The sequence below is a fragment of the Acomys russatus genome, chromosome 26, assembly GCF_903995435.1.
Source record: "Acomys russatus chromosome 26, mAcoRus1.1, whole genome shotgun sequence".
NCBI lineage: Eukaryota > Metazoa > Chordata > Mammalia > Rodentia > Muridae > Acomys > Acomys russatus.
In genome coordinates this window covers 41,573,932-41,595,874 of record NC_067162.1, presented here as the reverse complement: position 1 = coordinate 41,595,874, position 21,943 = coordinate 41,573,932, and the positions used below count along the sequence as shown (strand labels likewise).

Sequence of the window (21,943 nt, the reverse complement as noted above, 5' to 3'; positions counted from 1 at the left end):
AGTAGTTCCCTGGGCTGACCTCCCAGAACCTTCTAGAGAGCTGCTACAGACAATCAGATATCTGGGTCTCACTCTAGACCAACTGGGTCAGCCTCAGGTTGCATAATAAGTGTAAGACAGACCCTGGCTCGGCTGGCCTGGCCCTGCTGCCTGCTTCTAGGGCCCCTCCCCCACATTTGCTTGCTCTGGTTCTTTCCAGCTAGGCGTGCCCCAGCACCCACAGTGGCAGCCTGCACCCCCACTGTCACCACCCCATCCTTGCTTTTATTTTTCTTCACAGGATTGCTTATCTCCTAATGAACTGCCCCTGCTCCCTGTCAGCTGCCATGAAAACAGACGGTTTGCCCCTCGCCTGTGATGTCAACACAGCCAGCCTCACAGGATCTAAAATTATTCAGATTATGTGAGCCCCTGGGAATGCCTGTGAGGAGGAATCAACTAGACTAGGACAATTGAGGTGGGGAGACACTAGCCCTGGGTGACACAACTCCATGGCTTGGGGTTCCTGGGCTAAAAGAAAGAGGAATTAGCTGAGTACCAGCATTGTCCCCCGCTCCGCCCCCTCTCTGCTTCCTGACTATGCCTCACGTTCCTGCCACAGTGTGCTCCCTCCTGTGATTGAGCCCAATAAACCTTTCTTTCCTTAGCTGCTTTGCCAAGGACTTTTGCTACAGTGATAGAAAGTTAACTAATACACTGTCCTATACCCAGCAGCACTCATGGTGCTCCACACATCATAACTTGCCATGAAGCACATGATAGGGTGGGAACTCATGGATTCCAATCCCACACAATCAGTGACAGGAATAAAAGGACCACAGCTGCTTGGATAGGGCATGAGTGGCCAGCAGAGCGGCTGAGAGTATTCACCATCACTTGTGTTGGCGTGCCCAGAAGGCAATGTCCTCCCACAGCAGGCCAGGCACACCATACAGTCTAGTGTCCAAACACTTAACTATCAGCTGGGCTGATGTCCTCACATGGGAGCTGCACAGTGAGGCAGTCTGGGAAGGAAGCTTCTATTTGGGAGTTAACTAGCCATACCTCAGCTTTCTGTGCTCAATGTCCCATGCTCACCATCATCAGTGGCCTGCGGGGAAACCTGAACTTACAATGCTGTACAGGCTCCAGAAGGCTTCTAGAGCCCAGACCTCAGCCTGGGTGCTGTCTTGAAGATGGAGAGGCCTACGGGTCCTGTAGAGGTTCAGAAGCAGCTCTTGCCACAGCCGTGGTCCCACCTCCCACCACCCAGGACACCCTTCCCAGGCTGTGACACAGGGGCAAGGGTATTTTCTGCTTTCTGTAGGGAGCCCGGCCTTTACCTTGAAGAAGGAAATACAGCACTGGCTGGGCTCTCAGGCCGCACAAGAAGATAAGTGCTTGTCTTTGGCAGTAAATGACTTGAAGGAAAATGGAATTAACCTTTAGGGAGGCCATGTTTTATGGAAAGAGGCTGTGGAATTCAGCGGGTATAAAAATGCAATAGAGGGTTGGGTACAGGGCTGTTGGTAAAGTGTCTGCCATGGAAGCAACAGAGCCTAGGCCTGGATCCTTAGCACCTATGTGAAAGCCATGTGTGGTCATGCATCTGTGACCCATGTGCTGGGGGTGGAGCCTGAGCCTGGATCCTCAGCACCTATGTGAAAACCATGGGTGGTCATGCATCTGTGACCTGTGTGCTGGGGGTGGAGGGTAGAGGCAGCTAATAGGTGGAGCTGAGAGATTTTTGTCATAAAAATGTATTAATACTTTCATTCTTTGACAATGTCATACATACAATGTGTCTTTTAAAAAATTTATTTTTGTAAGTGTATTAGTGTTTTGCCTCCTGCTGCCCATGGAGACCAGAAGAGGATGAAGGATCCCCAAGAACTGGATGGAGATGGTGATGAGCTGCCATGTGGGTGCTGGAAACTGAACTTGGGTGTTCTGGAATGATAGTCCATGCTCTTAACAGCTGAGGCATCTCTTCAGTCCCTATACAATGTATCTTGGTCAAATCCACCCTCAAATCCTTCTAGACCCACAGTACATTCTCCTCTCACCTTCATGACCTTTCTAAACAACAACAAAAACAACACCCTAAAAAAAAACCCAATAACAACTGAGCCCATTCAGTGCTGCCTGCATGAGCACAGGCAAACTACCAAGGCCACATGCCCAAAAGCCATGACACTCCTCCCCCAGCAAGCATCAGCCGCCAATAGCTCTTCAGCTTGGACAAAGAAGGCCCTCCCGTCTACTCTGGCACTACTGACAGGCTTGGCTGGATTGTGATGGTCGCCAGTCTGTCTTGTCCAGAAGACAGCACTCCACAGCCCTCCTCCAAACCCTCCAGCTCCTAGACCCTTCCTTCTGCAAAGTTCCCTGAGCTTTGTGGGAGTAGATAGAGATGACAGATCATGTCTGAAAAGGTAAGGTGGAGGGCCACAGGGGATTATACCCACTGTTGCCTCCTAGTCTCCAGAAGCACATGTGCGCACACACACACACAGTAAGCTACACACATGATACACACAAACAGGGCAGCTGTGGGAACATCTATAGTGTATATAGGAGTTTGGGGACAGGGAGGGAGCAGGCAGCACATATGGTATCACTAGAACCATGGGAATGAAAACTCACAAGTGACGATGACTCCAAGCAGAAACTGCCACCCCCACAGAGAGAGACACACACAGCCTGTGACCCCAACAGTACAAACTGCTTGGCTTAGTCTTGTGCAACTAGCCCTTCCTTGTCCCAGTGAGCAAGTGAGATATTGCTAGAACTTCCGAGAGCCAGCTGGTACTTCCCAGCCTCTAGCAGTTATGGCAACAGCACTTCTGAACAGACAATGTCAACAAGATCAAATGTGGTGTCAACGCTAGGGGTTTGCATTTTGACTCACTCGTGTCAAACATTACAGTCTTCAGCTCCCTTCTTTCCAGTCTGCTCAACCTCTAACCCTCCACTGGATGTTCCCGTCAGTAAAGAGTGCTATTTCTGTTGAGCTGTGTAAGAAGATAAACTAATAAACACAGGAGGAATAAAGGTGTTATGCAGTGTAGGTGAACACCGAAACCTCCAGATCTGCTTCCTTGTTACAAAGAGAAAGCTGCATAGGCCAGGAGATGCCTCTGTGACCCAACTCAAAACTGCTAGTGCTGGGACACCACTGACACCATGAGGTGCTAGCTCTGAGCCACCTACGCAGGCGCACTTTTACTGTGGCTTGTCATCAGAGGCTGACCCCAGCCCAAGTCAGGGCAACCTATGAAGCAGCTGGCAAGTTCTCACTCAGCAGCCAAGTCATGACAGAAAGGAGAAGCTGAGGAACTGCCCAGGTGGGCAAACCCAGCTGTGAGGCTTTTCTTCTGTCTTTTAGTGGTGTTTGTATGTCTGTCTCTACATACATACCTATGTACGCATGCATGTGTGCTTACATGCACCACCTGTGTGCAGGTACTCACAGAGGCTAGAAGAAGGTTCTAGATCCTCTGGAATTAGAGTTACAGGCCACTGTGTGCTGCCTGAAGTGGGAGCTGAGAACTGAACTCGGGTCTTCTGCAGTAAATGCTCCTGATAGCTGAGCCATCTCTCCAGCCTCTGTTCCTTGTCTTTATTGACTCCAAGAAAGCTGAGCCTGCCAGATACCTTGTTCAGCACCTTCAAGTCAGGGTTGGTTAATTTACATGGTCACGCCATGATTGTAGGTTTGGGGCAGGGATGCTACAGGAAGGTAAAGGTGCCCGTATCTACTGGCTCCTTTGGGTAAATGGTTCTGAGAGGGTTCTCTGCTGTACCACTAGTCTTCCTTTCATACGTGATAAACACATCTGAGATAATTTGGGAAAATATAAAAATCCATTTCTCACAAACTCTTTCCCAGTGACCTCAGTACCCACCAGTACCCATATTACCACTGTGGCTAGGATGATATCCACACAAACCCCCTCCCCTCATCTCTGTCTCCTCCACAATATACACACTAGGGGCCGGGCAGTGGCGGCGGTGCATGCCCTTTTTTTCCCCCCCGAGACAGGGTTTCTCTGTGTAGCCTTGGCTGTTCAGGACTCACTCTGTAGACCAGGCTGGCCTCGAACTCACAGCGATCCACCTGCCTCTGCCTCCCGAGTGCTGGGATTTAAGGTGTGCACCACCACGCCCTGCTGGTGTGCTTCCTTTAAAAGAATGAATTGCTGGCCACATAGTTTCCAAAATCTAATCAGGCTTCTAGTTTTAGCTTCCCACTCAGGAACCTGGGAGCTGGAGGAGCAAGCACGACAGCTGACACAGGCGTTGCCATGTAGCAGTGCCTTAGCAAGTAAATGGCACATGCTTTAATTCCATCACTTGAGAAGCAGAGGCAGGTGAGTTGATGTGAGTTTGAGACTAGCTGGTCTACAGAGTGAGTCCAGGACAGCAAATACTATACAGAGAGACCCTGTCTTGAAAAACAAAACACACACACACACACACACACACACACACACACACACACACACACACACACAGAGACACACACACACCCCACAGGTCTCTTCTAGGTTGCCTAGCCTGGCTTTGAACACATGATTCTCTTGCTTCAGCCTCCTGAGTGTTAGATTTAACAACATTCTATCCCAGTTCCTTTTACAGATGTTAACTGAAATTCTTTTGTAAGAGTCACGTTGCATCTCCTCCCACTTGTCAATGTGTTTATTTATTCAGTCAGTCACAGACACTCAGATGGATGGCTGCTTTATTCTTACTCTTATCTAGCACGGCTCTTTGTTGCTAACCTGCTGTAGCTCAGCCGCTGGAGCTGGCTCTTTTGGTCCCTCCCTACTTTCTGGCACAGGCACTTCAGGCGTATGGAGTATGTTTCCTGCCCTGGCAGCAAGCCAACTGGGTCTCTGAAGACACTGGCATTTTAAATGTTATCTGATTTTACTCTGGAAACCTCCCTCTGGCGGCAACAGGGTGGAAGACAGATGGAGACTGAGCGTGGAAGGAAGAAGACCGTGGAAGGAAGAAGACCGGCAGTCAGAGCCCGACACGGCCTGGGGCCAATAGAAGCTGGAGCCCAAGTGGGCAGTTATGGCGTAGAGGAGACAGGCTCCAGAAACTGGAGAGCAGAAGCGATGCTTTGGCACTGATTAGATGTGGAGGGAAAGCGGGAGGAGGCCTCTTTGCTCACAGCTCTCAGCTCTCCTGGGGAGCCTGGTAGTATATTCAAGGTAATGGAAGAGACAGGACTGCAAATGGCTCAGCGGGTAGAGTACTTGTCTTCCAAGCCTAATGACACGATTCCATCCCTGGAATCCGTATCAAGGTAGAAGGAGAAACCCAACTCCACAACATTGTCCCCGATCGCCACATACTTACTGTGGCATGTGCACCACCTCTCATATACATGCCCAATAACAAGAAGAATTTATAAAAGAAAAATAAAATTAAAAGGAAACAAGGCTCTGGGGAGATGACTCAGTGGGTAAGAATACTTGTTCTTCTAGTAGGAAGACCTGAGTTCAAATCCTGAGCAGCGCCGGGCGTGGTGGCGCACGCCTCTAATCCCAGCACTTGGGAGGCAGAGGCAGGTGGATCACTGTGAATTCGAGGCCAGCCTGGTCTACAAAGTGAGTCCAGGATGGCCAAGGCTACATAGAGAAACCTTGTCTTGAAAAACAAAAACAAAAACAAAAACAAAAAAAACCCAAATCCTGAGCAGCCACATAAAAGCTGGACATGGCTCCATGTGCCTGCAGAGCCTAGTGTTTGAGGGCAGAGTCAGGGGGTACTTAGGCCCTGGCTTCTATGTGAGATACTTTTAAAATATAGACAACAACAGACGAAGAAGATAGCTGACACACTCTTCTAGCCTGTGCACACAAACACACACACACACACACACAGGTATAACCTACCCATACCCCATACACAAAAGGGGAGGAGAGAAAACGTAGAGGGAGGAAGGAGTGTGACCACCAGGGTTGAAGGTAGTCATGTATAGGTATGTGACCTTCAGGCTTGGGACAGAGGGGAAGGTAGCAACTGTTTTGGCACAGATAGTGCTGTTGTGGGGGAAAGGCAGAGTAAGGTCAGAACTGTATGCTTGACCACAGTATTGGGAAAGGAAGGAGGAGAGCCAGAAAGCCAACTGTGGGGAAAACAGGACAAAAGATGTCACTGGACCGTAGAGAGACCGAATGTCAAGAAAATGGTGGGCAGCGATAGACAGGCCAAGTAAGAGAAATGTATTAGTCTTCACCGGATCTGGAGATTACATTTTACAATGTCTCAACAGGTTTAGTGGAGCCATGGGATGTACATCTAACTGCCGAGTGAACACAAACAGGAGGCAGGGACACACAGCAAGAGAGCTGGCTCCTCAAGCCTTGGCTAAGAAGCTGAGACCAGACACCATCAGAAGAGACAGTTGCTCTGCTATTCAATGAGGCACCTCTGAGGTCAGGCATGCGAAGACTAGGGCATGCTTCCGGCAAGGAGAGGGAGCCAGCAGAGAAGGAAAATTAAAATGACACGAGAAGGAAACAGACAGGAGACAGAACAGGAGGCTTGAAGAACAGGTGGCGGCATCCAGCCTGGAATACAGAAGATGGCAAGCATCACACAAATCATCAACAGAGAACTTCAGGCGGGTGATGGCGAAGAGCATGCTTTCCATACAAGTGTAAGGACCAGAGTTTGGATCCACATATAAAAAGCTGAGTTTAGGGCCGCAAGTGCCTGCTATCCAAGCTCCAGAAATTGGAGACAGGAGGATCCCAGGAGTCCACTAAAGCTAGTCTAGCTGGGGCTCCAGTTCAGAGACCGTCTCAAAAGATAAGGGGGAAAGCAATAGACGGGTGTCAACTCCCGGCCTTTGCATGGCACATCTGCTTACACATACACGTACACACACACACACACCCCACACACATACACACACTCACACACCTCAAATAAATAAGTAAAGGAAGGAAGAAAGTAAATAAGTAGAGAGTGATGGAGAAGACACCTGATGTTGACCTCTGGCCTCCATACTCATGCTCACGGGAACATGTACATACAGATACACAGAGAACCGCCTCTGTCCAAACACTTAAGGCATTACCACTGTAACAGACAGGGTGGGAGATTCTACCTTGCTGCCTTCTTCTGTTAAGACCTTTGAGCGAAGCAGTGCTGGTGTTTTAAAAGTGTGTTAGGACAAAGAACAAGGATATGTAACAGAGACCACAGGACACCTCAAGCCTACATTTCTGACCCTTGCAGGAAAGGCCTGCCAGCCCTTGCTGTGGACACAACTGACATGATTTTCAAAGTCAGTCTAGCAGAGCGGCAACTCACTTCCTAAAGTGGAAGTAACGGTGACGGGAGGATGAGCGCCATGTCACCGGTGCTCTTACAAGACGGCATAGTCTCCCCGGACAGTGGTTATGCTTCACCCAGCAAGAGCAAGTCCAGCTCAGTCCTCTACCCAGAACCAAGGTCCTCAAGGTCAGCTCACTGATACCCACAAGACACAAAGCAGAGGGACACCAACCAAGATAACAGGAAGCAAGCACACGGGATGCTGTGTAAGATATGACAGAAGCACTGCGGAGTCATGGTTATGTGAGCTGGCCGTAGTGGCTCACGCATGCAGAGAGAATGAAGCAGGAGGATTGCTGTGAGTTGGAGGCCATCCTGGGCTATGGTGAGAGACCCTGTCTCAAACAAACAAACAAACAAACAAACAAACAAACAAACAAACTGCACCCAACATGGTTATGGGCGTTTTTATCACAATAGAAGGATTTGATGTGAAGTAGTTCTAGGGAGAGCACGGACACCAACAGTGTGCACACAGCCGTGACCCAGCACCACACTAGCCCATCACTCACGCTCAGAAACAAATTGAGCTGGCCTCTCATGACACTGTCCTCTTTTTGCATGGGAAATACATTTTCTCAGTTTAAGTATAGTTGTAATTTCCAAAGTCAGTCAGTAACATTTACATTTCAAAGGCAAGGCTGCAAAAGGCACGTTAAATTTCAAGATGAACTCCAAGGCAGAATGGTGATCTGGCAGTTTTTGAAGCAAACTCTTCTAGAATGAAACAAGCCAGATACCTCGCCCTGTCACACGCGGTCTTTTGAAAACACACACAAGAGAGTTGCATGCATGCTGAGATGCACCAACACCTCCAGATTTTCTACTTGGGAATTTTATCTTTGGATGCCATTGGAAAGGTCCTCACTGACACTGAGACCTCATGCAAAGGGTTATGTTAAAGGCATATGTCTTTGCTTTGGTCACTGTGTAGGAATGACACTTATTTTTTGTAGTTCTAGAGGCTGAAAGGCTAAGCCAGGTGTCAGGATGCTCGCCCAGGCTCCTCCTGGCTTCTCCATGCAGTTTTCTTACCTGTCTTTATATTGTAGGGACAGAGAAACAGAGTGGGGGGTTGGGAGGGATTTGGGCTAACTGTTCCCTCCCTTGTTAAAAAAGAGCTTGTGGGTTTCTTCTTTGCTACAGTATACAAATGGTACTAAATACCACAGACACTTCACATTCCGGCAGCGGGTTCAAATTTCTTGCTTTCCATTTTCTCTTTCCAAATGGAGCAGTGAGGAGGAGGAGGGTTCATGGCTTTCCAAACACAGCTAGCCTCCTGAGTAAACACAAAGGGACAGTAGCCAGTCCATGAATTTATCCTTGCAAAGAAGTTCAGAGCAGAGTGCTATGTGAGCGTTAAGGGCTGTCTGTTGTGATGTTTTGAAAGGAGATAGTCTGCGCAGGATCAACAGAAGCTCACGCCTCACACACTTGGAGGTGGCTCCAGGATCAGCTTCCATTTAGCAGCGTTGCGCTCCAGCTTCAAGCCACTTCTTTGCTCCTGGCAGTTCCTTAATTTATAACCCGCTGCTATAACTGTCTCCAAACAACTCGAAGCTGCACATGGCTTTCCAAAGTGTTGTCAAGGGAATGAGTGCTGCTCCACTAAGTCCCCAGCCTTGCTAAGACAACAGCTCTCTCACTGCAGCTACTGTTTCTGAATACAGAGTTTGGTGTTTTCTCCCAGGCCTCTTGGCATGAGAGCTGAGCACGTCACTGAAGACAGCACAACATCACGACTCCCCCATTAGTTACTCTTTGTGGTATGATGGCTACTCTGTCCTCCCTCCACAGATGTATACTCAGCCACAGAGAGAAATGTTTTGGCTAAAGGTGTCATCTTACAGGGTAGTACACACAGCACCTTGAAGACCAGCATCAGCACTTGCACGTTACACTAGCCTAACTCAGATGCATGCAAAGTCCACTTATGCCTCTAGCACCTCTGGTCCAGATACAAAATGATGGGCTTTCAAAGCAGCCAGCCCAGGGGGATGGAGAGACGGCTCAGAGGTTAAGAGCACTGGCTGCTCTTCTAAAGGTCCTGAGTTCAATTCCTAGCAACCACATGGTGGCTCAAAACCATCTAGAATGAGATCTGGTGCCCTCTTCTGGCATGCAGGCACACATGTGGGTGGAATTCTGTATAAATAATAAGTAAATCTTAAAAAAAAAAAAAAAAAAAAAAAAAAAAGATGGACAAAGCAACCAGCCCACCATCTGTTACATTCTGCTAGACAAAGCAAAGCTGAAGCACTCTGCCACACACTGGAGGAGCCCATGTGAGGGAAGGAAGAGTTGGCAGTGCTGGAAAAAAATTGTCAGACAGAGGGATATTTGAAGCAGCCTCTGTGTGTGTGTGTGTGTGTGTGTGTGTGTGTGTGTGTGTGTGTGTCTACATATCTACATAAGTGCAGGGCAAATGGATATTTGAAGCAGATCTGTATGTGTGGTGTGGTGCACACTTATATACACCTGTGCTCTCGTGTGTGGCGGGCAGAGGTCAACGGGTGTCTTTCTCAGTCACTCTCCACCTGACTTTGAGGGATGAAGTATCTCATTACACCTGGAGCTTAGCAATTCAGCTGAAATGATTAGAAGTCACCTGTCTGCACCTTCCCAGGGCTGGGCCTGGCTTTTATGTGGGTGCTGGGATCTGAACTCAGGTCCTCCTGCTGTACAGCAAGCACTTTGCCTCCTGCAGCAGGTCTTGGAGGATGGCCATGAATTTACCTGCCTACAAGGAGCAGGAGGTCCAGAAAGGCAGAGACCAGTCACATGCTTGGTCAGGAGCCACACATGCAAAGGGCGAGGCTCTGAGGGACTATTATCTACCAGCTCAACACCTGCTCTCCTTGCTTTTTGTTTTAGGTTTAGGTCCCCCACCCTGCAATGAAATAGGAGCCAGCTCATTTCTCCCCAATCCCTGACATCAGCCAGGCTTGGGGCCTCACCCTTGCCATGGGGTGAGAACTCCACTCTGCCCCTTGCCAGGCCTCACACAGATGGTTCTCCACCACATTCCAGCTAAGGACTGAATGAAGGCCGAAGCCAATGAAACCTGCCTTCCAGAACACTGTGCCTCCCTTCCCTTCACAGACCCCGGCCCAGCCACATGTCTACTTGGTACCTTCTATCCTGCATGGCCACACAGCTGCTCTATCCCCACAGGTCCATCTTCCCACTCTCCACACCTTGCTCACACAGGGCTTCCTTCATTTGTGATCCCAGGGAGGAGTCCTGAAACCTTCTGCAGCTAGAAGCACCATCTGTTAAACAGCCTTTGTTCTACCGGTTACTAAAGCCCATCAGGAGGTCCTGAACTCACCCCACCCCCACCAGGGATGTGAGCACCTTCCACAGGTGGAAATGAAGAAGTCATCAGCACGGCAGGGGACCATCCTGGCACCTCCTTTTCCTCTCCAAGTCCTGGTGTAAATGCCACCAATTCAGTCCCTTTGCTCCATCTACAGCCAAGCCCTCATCCAGGGTACCCTACTTTCTGTCTGAAAAACTACAGCAGCCTCACAAATGGCTCCTGCTTCCACCCAGACTCCTCTAACTTGTTCCTAAGTGACCTTTAAAGAAAGGTACAAATAAGACTATAGATTCTCTTCCCAAAAACCTGTCAGTGCCACTCACAAGCCTTCAACAACACTTCTCCGCTAACTGGAACTGTTAGGAATGTGTTCTCTTGTTCCTCCCGCTACTCTACCACTTCTCAATACAGGGAACATATAACCTTATCTAGAAGTAGTGTGACCCATGTGGGCCTCTGCTCTGCTCTGAAGACACCCTGCCCTGATTGTGTTCTGTCTCCAGCACCTGTGTCCCCCTGCTCTTCAGCTTACCCATCTCCTTGCAGCAGTCCCCAGAGCACCCACCCCCTTCCTTTCTGCAATTACAGGACATCTGTACTGTGGCTTCCCAATATAGATGCCACAGATGCTGGACCACTGGCTGCCTGGCTCAGGGAAGAGCTGCACATCCTGCTGCAGCATACCAGTCAGGGGTCTCTCCTGTCACTGAAAGACAGGTGCAGGTGGGTGTGGCAGCACATGCCTTCAATCCCAGCACTCAGGGGGCAGAAGTAGGTGGATCTCTGTGAGTTCGAGGCCAGCCTGGTCAACAAAGAGAGTCCAGACCAACCAAGGCTACAGAGAAACCCTGTCTTGAAAAGCCAATGAATAAATAAATAAATGTATACATGAACCTCATAGTGGCTGGCCAATGTTTAGAGTGAGATTTCAGAAGTGTCTACCTTAATGAACAGAAAATTGTTTCCTTCATTACTCTGACCGTCTGACCCTCTCCTAGACCCTGGGACCACACTGTGAAAAAAATGAATACACAAAATAATTTGAAGTCTTAGGTATGTGTTGTTGTTTTTTCTTTTCTTTTTTGTTTTTTGAGATGAGGTTTCTCTGTGTAGCCTTGGCTGTCCTAGACTTGCTTTGTAGACCGGACTGGCTTCAAACTCACAGTGATCCACCTGCCTCTGCCTCCCGAGTACTGGGATTAAAGGCATGCACCACCAAGCCCAGCTGTTGCAGTTTTTTCACAAGCGCCCCAGAAGTTAAAAAAAAAAAAAAAAGCAGCCTAGGGTTCTAGGTACCCAGTCTTAGCTTTGAGCCTGTTTTGTGGAGGGCAGTAAGTGCACACCAAATGGCAGGAAGGATGGCCCTGTGTGCCTAGGAGGGCAGGGACCAGCAGGCTGCATCTGCTGAGACTTGGGATTACTTCCTGGATGTACCTGCTGATGGCATGGATACCATCAAGGCCCTTCTCCATTAGCAGCAGCAGATAAACAGCACAGGGCATTTCAGCAACTTTAGACAATGCCTGCTCCCTAATTGTGACCGGCAGGAACAGCTAGCTCATCAGCACATGTGTGAAAGCAATGATGACATTTCTGAAGAATGTTCTGACTGCGATGGTGGTGAGTACTGTCCTCAGCCCCTTTTCTACCCTCAGGGAGGCAGAGGGAAGCATACAACTTCTTGCTCCTGGGCTCCATGGCAGGAGAAGATAGCATTGTATGTCTCCATGCCAGTAGCATGTGTTCTAAGTTTTATGTAAGGAACAGAGTTGGTCTCTCTGCCCAACCAAGGCAAGCTACTGAGGAGGCAGGAGAGCCCAGTGATGAAGGACACAGCAAAGAAGTCTGGAGGCTGCGGCTCCAGGTCAAAGGATCCACACCGGAAGGAAGGGCGTGGTCACACACCTGTAATCCTGACACTCGGGAGGCGGTGGCCAAAGGAACCTAAATTTGAGGGTCTTCTGGGCTACAGAACTGAGACGCTGAGATCCTGCTTCAAGACAAGATAAGCTGGGGCCGGAAAGAAGCCTGGGTGTGGGCTGGAGAGATGGCTCAGTGGTTAAGAGCACTGGTTGCTCTTGCAGAGGTCCTGAGTTCAATTCCCAGCACCGCATGGTGGCTCACAACCATCTATAATGTGATTAGGTGCATACTGTATACATAATAATAAAAAAAAAAAAGATGGCTGGGTGTTAGGATTGCTAGTTGCTCTTCCAGAGAACAGTTTTAAGTTGTTACCAATATCTAGCTGGGTGGTTCATGACCACCTGCCACCCAGCTCCAGGATCTCTATGTGAGCATGTGCAAGTGCACACATAAAGATATATGAAAATAAATCTTTAAAAATGACAGCAAACAGTCCTATACCAGCTCCCCTGGAGGAGTTCAGGAAAGTTCCCTTTACTGAGAACCTATGCGGTGAGCCAGGGGTTCCTGCCACCTCAGATTCTGTTGCTGAAGTTCAGGACCCCAGCCCTGCAGAGGACAGGGCAGAGACAAGTACCAGCGACTCTTCTCAGGATCTCACTGTTGTCTGAAACTCCACTGTTCTCCATGGGTCAGAAGAGAGGCACTCCCAATCTACCGCCCTGCACAGTGCAGTGCGGACACTCACCGGTGTAAACAACTCAGTAATAGAAGTCTAGGAATACCTTGAGCCCCACAGTACAGACACTACTTACTTCTTCAGAGGCACAGGCGGCTGGCTATGAGGAATGCTAATAGGACTAAAACACATGGTTTAAAATGTATCAATGTATAAGCACTGAATCCTCTTTCAAGTTTTCCTGAAAAGACAGGGGAATGCTTCTGGGGAGAGTAGAACCAGGAACAGCCATGGCCAGTGGAGAGTCAGCCTCCACCAGCATGCAGCCTCTAAAAGGGGAAAGAAGACAGCTCCCCTCAGAGCTTCTTAATTTAGCAGATATTTTTAAAGCAGCCTCACCATCTTCCACTTAGGATGCGTACTGCCCAGCAAAGCTTTGCTGTGTGTGCACCTCTGTGGTGTGGAGGAGTTTGTGAAGGAGAGAGCTGCACTTCCGGAGCCTTTCTTCAGATGTCTTCTAGTAGTCTTCACCTTGTCTTTTTGAGAAAGCATCTGACGTTGAACCTGCAGTTCACCTTTCAGCTGGAGCGGCTTACCAGCCAGGCCTGGCCTTTCACTTGCCTCCACTAACTCCAGCACTGGGCTTACAAACGCGCTGCCACACCCTGACTATATGTGGACGCTGGGGAAACCAGGTCCTCAGGCTGGCACGGCGAATCCTCTTCCTCACAGCGCCACCTCTTCAGCCCTTGGAGCTTTCTTGCTCGCTGTCTGTCTATCTGCCTTCCTTTCCTTTCTTCTTTCTTTTTCATAAAGGATCTGTTTGTTTTACACAACAATATATTCACTGTGGCAAAATCTTACTTCACCTATGTATTCTTTTTCTAACCTCTTTAATCAGAGAAAACAAATCAATCCTTTTCCTACAATGTAAAATGGAGAGTAAAAAGGGAGGAATACAGTTTGCTTTTCCCTCAAACCAGCTGAGAAAAGGAAAATTTCCAGGTTTAGGACATTTTCATATGCGCGAGATATCTTGGGGATGAGACCCAAGACTAACAATGAAGTTCATGTAGTTTTATATTACTTTTATGGTTTCTACCTTTAATGCTGACCCAAATAACATGAGGCCGGAGACTTCAAATTTCCAGCCTGCATGTTTCCCATGGTCACTGTGTGACAACAGGGGACTTTTGTCACTGACTTCCACCGGAGATGGGAACAGCAAGCCTTACTTAGCTGGTGACTCAGTCAGCCTAACTGTGTGCTGTGGCTAGGCCTGCCCCCTTCACCTGCACCTTCGCTCTCCTCCCTTCTCCAGGCTTCCCATGGCTTAGGAGACACAGAAGCCATAGGAAGCACTTAGGTTCCTGGCTGTAACCAGAGCCTGCCATTTGTCACACCCCACACGCCCGCATCTCCGCCTTAAACCAGAATCCTAACTCGGAAATTCTTCATTTATATTATAGCTTCAGTACACAGAATGATGATAGCCTTTCTCCTTTGGAAGGATGAGGCGGCTCCCTGAGACTTGCTGTCTGTTACTCAAACCAAATGTCTCCTTATTTGTCTTAATTATGCTTTCTTTATGGGCTACAAAGAGGCTGTAGGCCCTTCTGTGATAGCATGAGAAGCCCGATTAACCCTCCAGCCACACAATAGTAATGTGGGGTTTGACTCCTAAGGCCTCAGAGCTCCTGGGTGGAAAAGTACTTACTAGAATCTCAACTATAAAATGAGAATTACTGTAAAAATAAATGATGAAGGAGACTGATGGGAAAATCTAAACTATAAGTAAAGGTCAAAAGAGTCGGGGTAAAAGGAGATGAGTCAGTTGGACAAACAGCACCAATTCCAGCTGAGCTTTAGCACTAGACTCTAAATAATGTCCGACTCTGGACAGCAATGCTTCCCTCTATGTCCCGGCCACAGCCGAACAAGAGTTGTATTGATTTGTTTCTGCATTTGAAACCGTCCTCTTAATCAGGGCATTCATGAGTACTGACTGTGGCAATCACTGCTGTACACAACAAGGACGTGGAAGCTAGGGCTCCAACTTAGAGACAGAGCCAGCTTACAAATGCTTGGTTTCCAGAGAAGGCCAGACCAAACACTCCGGTGACCTGAAGGGGATCTGAAGGAGACCACTGCTGTGATAGTCCTTCTGGAAAACTGACATATGAATGGGCTTTGGCCAAATAAGAAAGAGCATTTTATTTTTACAAATCGCACTTGGTCGTTTTCCTATTTATGTGTGTGTAAGCTCTTGTTCATGTACCAGAGTATGTGTGTCAAGATCAGAGGCCACGTTTTAGGAGTCGGTTCTCTCCTTCTACCACGCGTAGGTCCCAAGGATCAGACACAGGTCACTGGGTTTGGCAGCTAGTGCCTTTACCTGCTGTGTGTTTTAAAGTCCTTAACTCTTAAGATGTTCAGGACAGACTTACTCTTTCAAACAGTTGCTAGGAAAGCCTTATAATAGGCAGATAAAAACATGTGAAGACCTAGATCCATTAGAAGATAAAGGCTCAATTTATTTCCCATCACTGCAAGATCCTGACAAGAGATGGGTATGGTAACATGAGCCTCATAGAGTGGTGAAGACTCAGGCAGAGCCTCAGAAGCCAGCTTACGGAAAAAACCCTAGGAAATGCAGTAGGCACGCCTGGTTCCTCAGAACCCTTCCAGTAATCACTCAGGAGCTGTTACAAACTCAAAGCACAGGGAAAGGACAAGAACATCAAAGAAAACAGAAGACTGTTCAGAGAGCATCACTGCAGTGCCTGTGGTTCATAGCAGGGGCCTGAGTGGGTGTGACTGCCTGAGTGAGTGGCTCAGCTCTAGCATCAAGGGAGCAAAGACGGGTTAAAGGCTACTTAGTTACCTGTGTAAGTGAATCAAGAAAAAGGGCTTTGGGAACTAACAACACGCTCTGCATACAGTGATCAATACCAGGGGATAATACTTAGAGCCCAGCGACATTAAACTTTCAGACATCTCTAAAATGGGTGGTACCAATTTCTATGCTACGGTTATGGTGAAACTTGGCTCTCCAGTAGAGCTCATGTTAGCCTCCTTCAGTAGTTTCCTCTACACTAAATCTTGGATTTAAATGGCAAAAAAGTATTGTCAATAATTAGGCCTGGAACATGCCCAAGTTAACAGTATGACATAAATGCTCCTATGACACAATGCTACTGGCTGCATTCATATACAACACCCAACAAAGCCTGCAAGGCAAGGCAAAGGAGCATTTCAGCACCACTGAATGCATACATGCATACATTGTATACATGCATATACAATGACATATACAACACTGGAAAGTGACAACCCCTCCACCACACACATTTAAAGCAAAGCCGAAGAGCTGCACAGTTGCATATTACATGTGCTTTGGTTGGCCTTGGCCTCACACAGCAACTTCAACTCACAGATAAGGAAGGCAGGTCCTCCAGAAGCTAAAGAGGACCATCTCACTGCACCCTACTAGCCCAAGCAACAAACAAAACCATTTCCATTGCTAGCTGACTGGCCAAAGGATTTAAAAAACTTGGGGGACCTCTACTACCCAAGACTGAATGCTAAACAATATTATCACAGGTCCCAGAGATGTGTAAGTTCTGGAAAAGTGCACACAGGACAAGGAGCCTGTACAGAACCACTTTAATGTCAGTTGACAAGCTGGGCTGGATTCAGACAAAGCCTCAGACGGAAAGCAAGGCAAACTCTGCAGGATTCCAAAGACATTTCTTACAAGTTGAAGGAGCATTCCCTGGAGGAGTCAAGAGTTGCTGAGGAAGGAAAGAAGGGGAGCATCCTATCCACAGGTATAGTCTTGTCGTTTTCTAAGGCTCTCAGCTGCACTGAGGTCTAGTTTTCCCAACAAGCTCTAAGTAAATACCAGTCGGGAATGAGGCTGGGAAGGCAGCTTTCCATCTGTAGAGCTGAGGGACAGATCACATAGCAACCTGCCCATATCCCCTGAGCATCATGACATCAAACTGAGGGTGCATTCTGCACAGGCCCAGCCTCCTCTGTCAGCCTGCTATAAGGGAGCTGTTGCTGAAACTGAGTTTTCTGGCTTATTCCTTTTTTTTTTTTTTTTTTTTTTAACTGAAGATCTTTCTAGCATGGCATGCTTGGAATGGCTATTTATTTATTTTATTGGTTTTTTGAGACAGGGTTTCTCTGTGTAGCCTTAGACCAGGCTGACTTTGAGCTCACAGCAATCCACCCACCTCTGCCTCCCGTGTGCTGGGATTAAAGGCGTGGGCCGCCATGCCTGGCCAGAATGGCTATTTATTGAGAAGACAGACAAATACTAGACCAAGGAAAAGCACAAGGAAAGACCAAACCAGTAAATTATGTTGCAAGACTTTTTAAGCAGTAAGCAGAAAATATGTCAATCAAGTTGCCTTAATTACTAGAATGACAAAGTTGGGCTGGCTTCCTAGGCTACATACCTTTACCCCTCCTGTGACATTTATTCTATCTAGGCTAAGAAAATGGAACAAATTCATACTTTTAGATTTGTAGATTAAAAACATACAAACCTAAATGTGTTTTGTTTCAACGTATTTTCTAAAGTGTCATTTCAATAGCTACATTTTAAAAGTCCAGTAGGATTGATATCAAAAGTTATTGAACTGGGGGCTGGACAGATGGCTCAGTAGTTATCAGCACTGGCTGCTCTTCCAGAGAACACAGGTTCAGCTCCCAGCACCCACATAGCAGCTCATAAACATCTGTAACTCCAGGGGATTCAACATCCTCTCTAGTCTCTGCAAGCATTTCACACATGTAGTGCATAGACATGCATGCAGGCAAAACACCCACACACATATAAAAGTAAACAAATCTAAAAATGTTATTAAACTGTAAGAACAAGACACATTGCATGAAAGTATGAAATTATCTAAGAATAAAAATATTCTAAAAATAAGTAAAAAGAAAAATTAAGCTGTTTTAAGCAGTTATTCAGAGTACTTTGAAATACCCTTGAAATTGTTGACCTAACAACACCACAAGAGCTGGGTGTGGTGGCACATGCCTTTAATCCCAGCACTTGGGAGGCAGAGGCAGGTGGATTGCTGTGAATTTGAGGCAGCCTGGTGTACAAGTGAGTCTAGGACAGCCAAGGCTACACAGAGAGACCCTGTCTTGAAAAACAAAAACAAAAAAACTCCAAGAAACAAACAAAACACAAGAATGTTCTAGTATTGCAGTAGTCAAACAACACAATGTGTCAATAAACAAAATTTGATTTATTGATAAAATACTAACATTATTTTCCCTACCAATTGCAAAAATGGTTGAAAATGAAAATTGTCAGTCTATGACCATGCTTGACAAGCATTTAAGTCAGTGGTTCTCAACCTTCCTAATACTAAAATTCTTTAATATAGTTCCTCATATTGTGGTGCCCCCCCCCAATTATAAAATTATTTTTGTTGCTACTTCATAACGGTAATTTTGCTATCATTATGTAAATATCTGTGTTTTCTGATGGTTGCCTAAGGGCAACCCTATGAAAGGGTCATTTGACCCACAAGTTAAGAACCACTGATTTAAATGGTAACATAGTATAAGCCATCAAGTGTTTTGTTTTTTTTTTTTTTTTTTTTTTTCTCCCAAATACAGCCAAATCCACGCGATGTTGTCATCTGGAACAGTGGGGTCAGGAGACTATGCATAATAAAGCACCAGTAACCTTGACTTACAAGTTGATAACATCCTCTGAGACATGAATTTTCTACTTGGAAAGTGACAGACAGCCATGGACCACAGGAGATCTGGCCTAACCAGTGGACAGACGTGTGGAGTGCTATAGAATACCTGGAACTCATTACACATTTCTTCTGCCTCAGAGATTAAATGACACAAAACCACACTGTGCCCCTCATTTGTCATATTAGTGAGCTGGCGCCGAGATTAAGTCATCCCCCGACGACTCTCAGCTAAGCAGGTAAGAGCAGAAACACACGCAAAGCAGATCTCCGCATGCCCAGCCCGGCACTCTTCTCAACCAGTTAACATGGAACTTTAACAAAGCCAAACCTCAGGTGTCCAATGAAAGGAAGGTGACCATTCATTCAACACTCCTATTCTGGCACCAGGCACTATTTATTCCCTCTGTAAAGGTCCCAGCAAGAAACAAAAGGAAAAGCCTTGGCCTACTGAGTTGACATTGAGGTTGAGATAGAGACACAAAGAAAAGCAAAAATACAGGGTCCATTGCAGTGCTAAGGGCCATGGAGAAAGAAGGAGACAGCAAGTGTTTCAGGATGCGCAACTTTAGAGCCAGGTGCCAACAATACTGCATCCATGGTAGTTTTCCTAAGCAGTTCCCAAACAGGGACTACTCTGGATACGGGAAAGATCTGGCTTGGAGATCCAATTTGATTGATTGCCCTGACCTCTGAACTGCCAGCTACAAGCGAGACAGTGATCTAATTTTCACATTAACAAAGACACTTGACACCACCCCCCCATTCCACAAAGAGCACAATGTTACAAGGCAAGGCTAGGACAGAAACCAGAAGTTTCAAGGGCACTTAGATTGCCCTTCTGGGTTCAAAGGTCTCCAAGAGCAAAAATTAAGGGACAGCGTATGTGCCGAGTTCTGCTGGGACAGAGCTGCTCCAAGAACGGCATACACATAATTTTCCACTTTCTGACCTGCCAATTCTAGTGACATTGTCTACCATTAGTCTATATTTAACCAGCTTACTGGGCACTTTCTCCAGCTTTTAGCGTCCCCACTCCCGATATTAAAAAAAAAAAAAAAAGCAACCCAGTTTGCCTGAAGGAAAGTTGCTAAAGACAGCAGCCCTTCTTGCAGATTCTGACCCGTTGCTGTAAGCTTGGTTTCAACCTTTTTCTGGCTAAGGTTTGTGTCGCTGAAGTTTTACAGTGCCCCCTTGGCAGTTACAATGTCTGGGTCCTCGACCCGTAACAGTATCCAAAGAATGACAGTGGGTCTTTTCAAATTTGCAACAGTTTAACCTGTTTGTAACAAGGGAGTGGCAAAGTGACAGCTGGGCTACGGGGGTGGGGGTGGGGGTGGAGGTTTCCCATCAGGATCTTACAGGGTTCTCCTTCTGCCCACACCGCGGGTGTTTGGCTTTCTCCGCGCAAAACTCGGCTCGGCCCACTGTGCGGTGACTTGGAGGTAAACTTCTGCGGGGCTTGGCGGGCCGGGCGGGGCCTGTTGGAGCGAAGGGGCGGCTCTTCCCGGAGCAGCCCCGCCCTGCTCGGCCGGCGCGGGTCCCAGGCCTGCCTGTACACCGTGTTTAGGGTTTTTGCAGAACCTCCCGGGGTTCCGGGGGGGGGGGCCTGGGGCCCCGGTGATCTTGTTGGGGAGAGGGCCTCTGGGAGAGGCCCATGGGGTCCGAGGGTCGTGGCAGCGGGGGCTTTTAGCAAGCCAAAGAGAGGGAGGGATACGGAGGCGATGGGCGGCGGCGCCCGCTCACCTGATGTACGGGCTGGCCGCCGCTAGGATGTTCTTCTGCACCGGGATCTCCTCGCCGTCGAGGACCAGGTGCGCGTCGCAGAAACGCGCCTCCTCCCGGAACGAGCTGAGCGCCCGCAGCAGGCGTGCGGCGTGCTGAGGGTCGGACACAGCACTGCCCTCGGCCATCGCGCCTCTGGCTCCTCCGCCGACACCCCGCCCGCCCGCCGGCCGGCCCGCCCGCCCGCCCGAATACCGCGCGCGTCCCCGCCGGCCACTTCGCGCGTCCGCCTGCCCGGACTCAGTGAAGCTCTGGAGTCAGAGCTGGAAGCCCAACAACGCGCCTGCGCCATCGGCGGCGCGTGCAGCCGGCGCCTTTAAGGGTCCGTGTCGTTGCATCATCTTTCCGCGACGCCCCCCGTGCCCCCGCCTACTTCGCAACAGCCAATCAGAAGCCTCTTTCCTCCGGCGCTGTGCTCCAGTCAGCAGGCGCACCAAGCAGTTTACTCTTAGAGCGGGAAGAAGTCCTCAGCGTGTCGGTGGAATCGAATTCGAATCCGAGTCTCGGTCATCTGCTAGTAACCAGTGTGAACAAGGGTGAGATGCAGAGCGAAGGCGAGGACTTATTCCTTTCGCGGGAGCTACGCCTTGCTAGGCTCCCGTCCATTATTCCCAGGCAGAGTCTACAAGACTGCGGCACGGAAGCTGTTTACTTTCTGCAGGGTCTGCGGTTGGGGACCAGGAACAATGGAAGGGTTTTAAATAGGGCTATAAGGGCTACGGTGTTCGAACGTTACTAAGATCGGGGTGTTTAAGGCAGATTGATGCTAAAATTAAATGACGGGCTGAATGCAAGGACTCTGTGGTATATGCAAACTCCGGAAAGGGAGTCCAGTTAACTTTATGGGTGTCAGTTCCAATCTTTCAGGAAAGATGAACCCTGAAAGGCTGGGAGGCATAAAAGCCAGATGTTCAAATGGTGGGCTCAGGCTTCCTACACAGGCAGATCAAGGCTGCGAGACCCTGCAGGACAAGCCTCATATTGTTTGAAATCTCCTTGGAAGTTGCTGAAAGGGCTTGAGAGTGGAGAAAGTAGCTGCCTTTGATGCAAACATTAGCTGCTCAAACCTCCAGGAAATTAGGTTTTATGAAGACCAAGGATCAGAACATTTGGGTAGTGGTCCAGGTAAGGCAGGATGGAGCTTTTACGGTACCAGCACAACTTCCCTTAGTCCAAAGGCCCCGAGGAAAGTCTTGTGTTTTCACCCTGGAAGCAGGCAGA

At 48.2% G+C, this 21,943-nt stretch overlaps 1 protein-coding gene across 1 annotated transcript in view; it reads right to left on the bottom strand.

Annotated features, from left to right (window-relative positions):
• Nucleotides 1-20,887, bottom strand: part of Gan (gigaxonin) — a 49,695-nt gene extending 28,808 nt beyond the window's left edge. Inside the window, exon 1 of the mRNA XM_051168564.1 lies at nucleotides 20,684-20,887. Within this exon, the coding sequence (XP_051024521.1) occupies nucleotides 20,684-20,850 (167 nt within the window). The 5' untranslated portion in view covers nucleotides 20,851-20,887. The remainder of the gene's footprint in view (nucleotides 1-20,683) is intronic.
• Nucleotides 20,888-21,943: the final 1,056 nt, after the last annotated feature.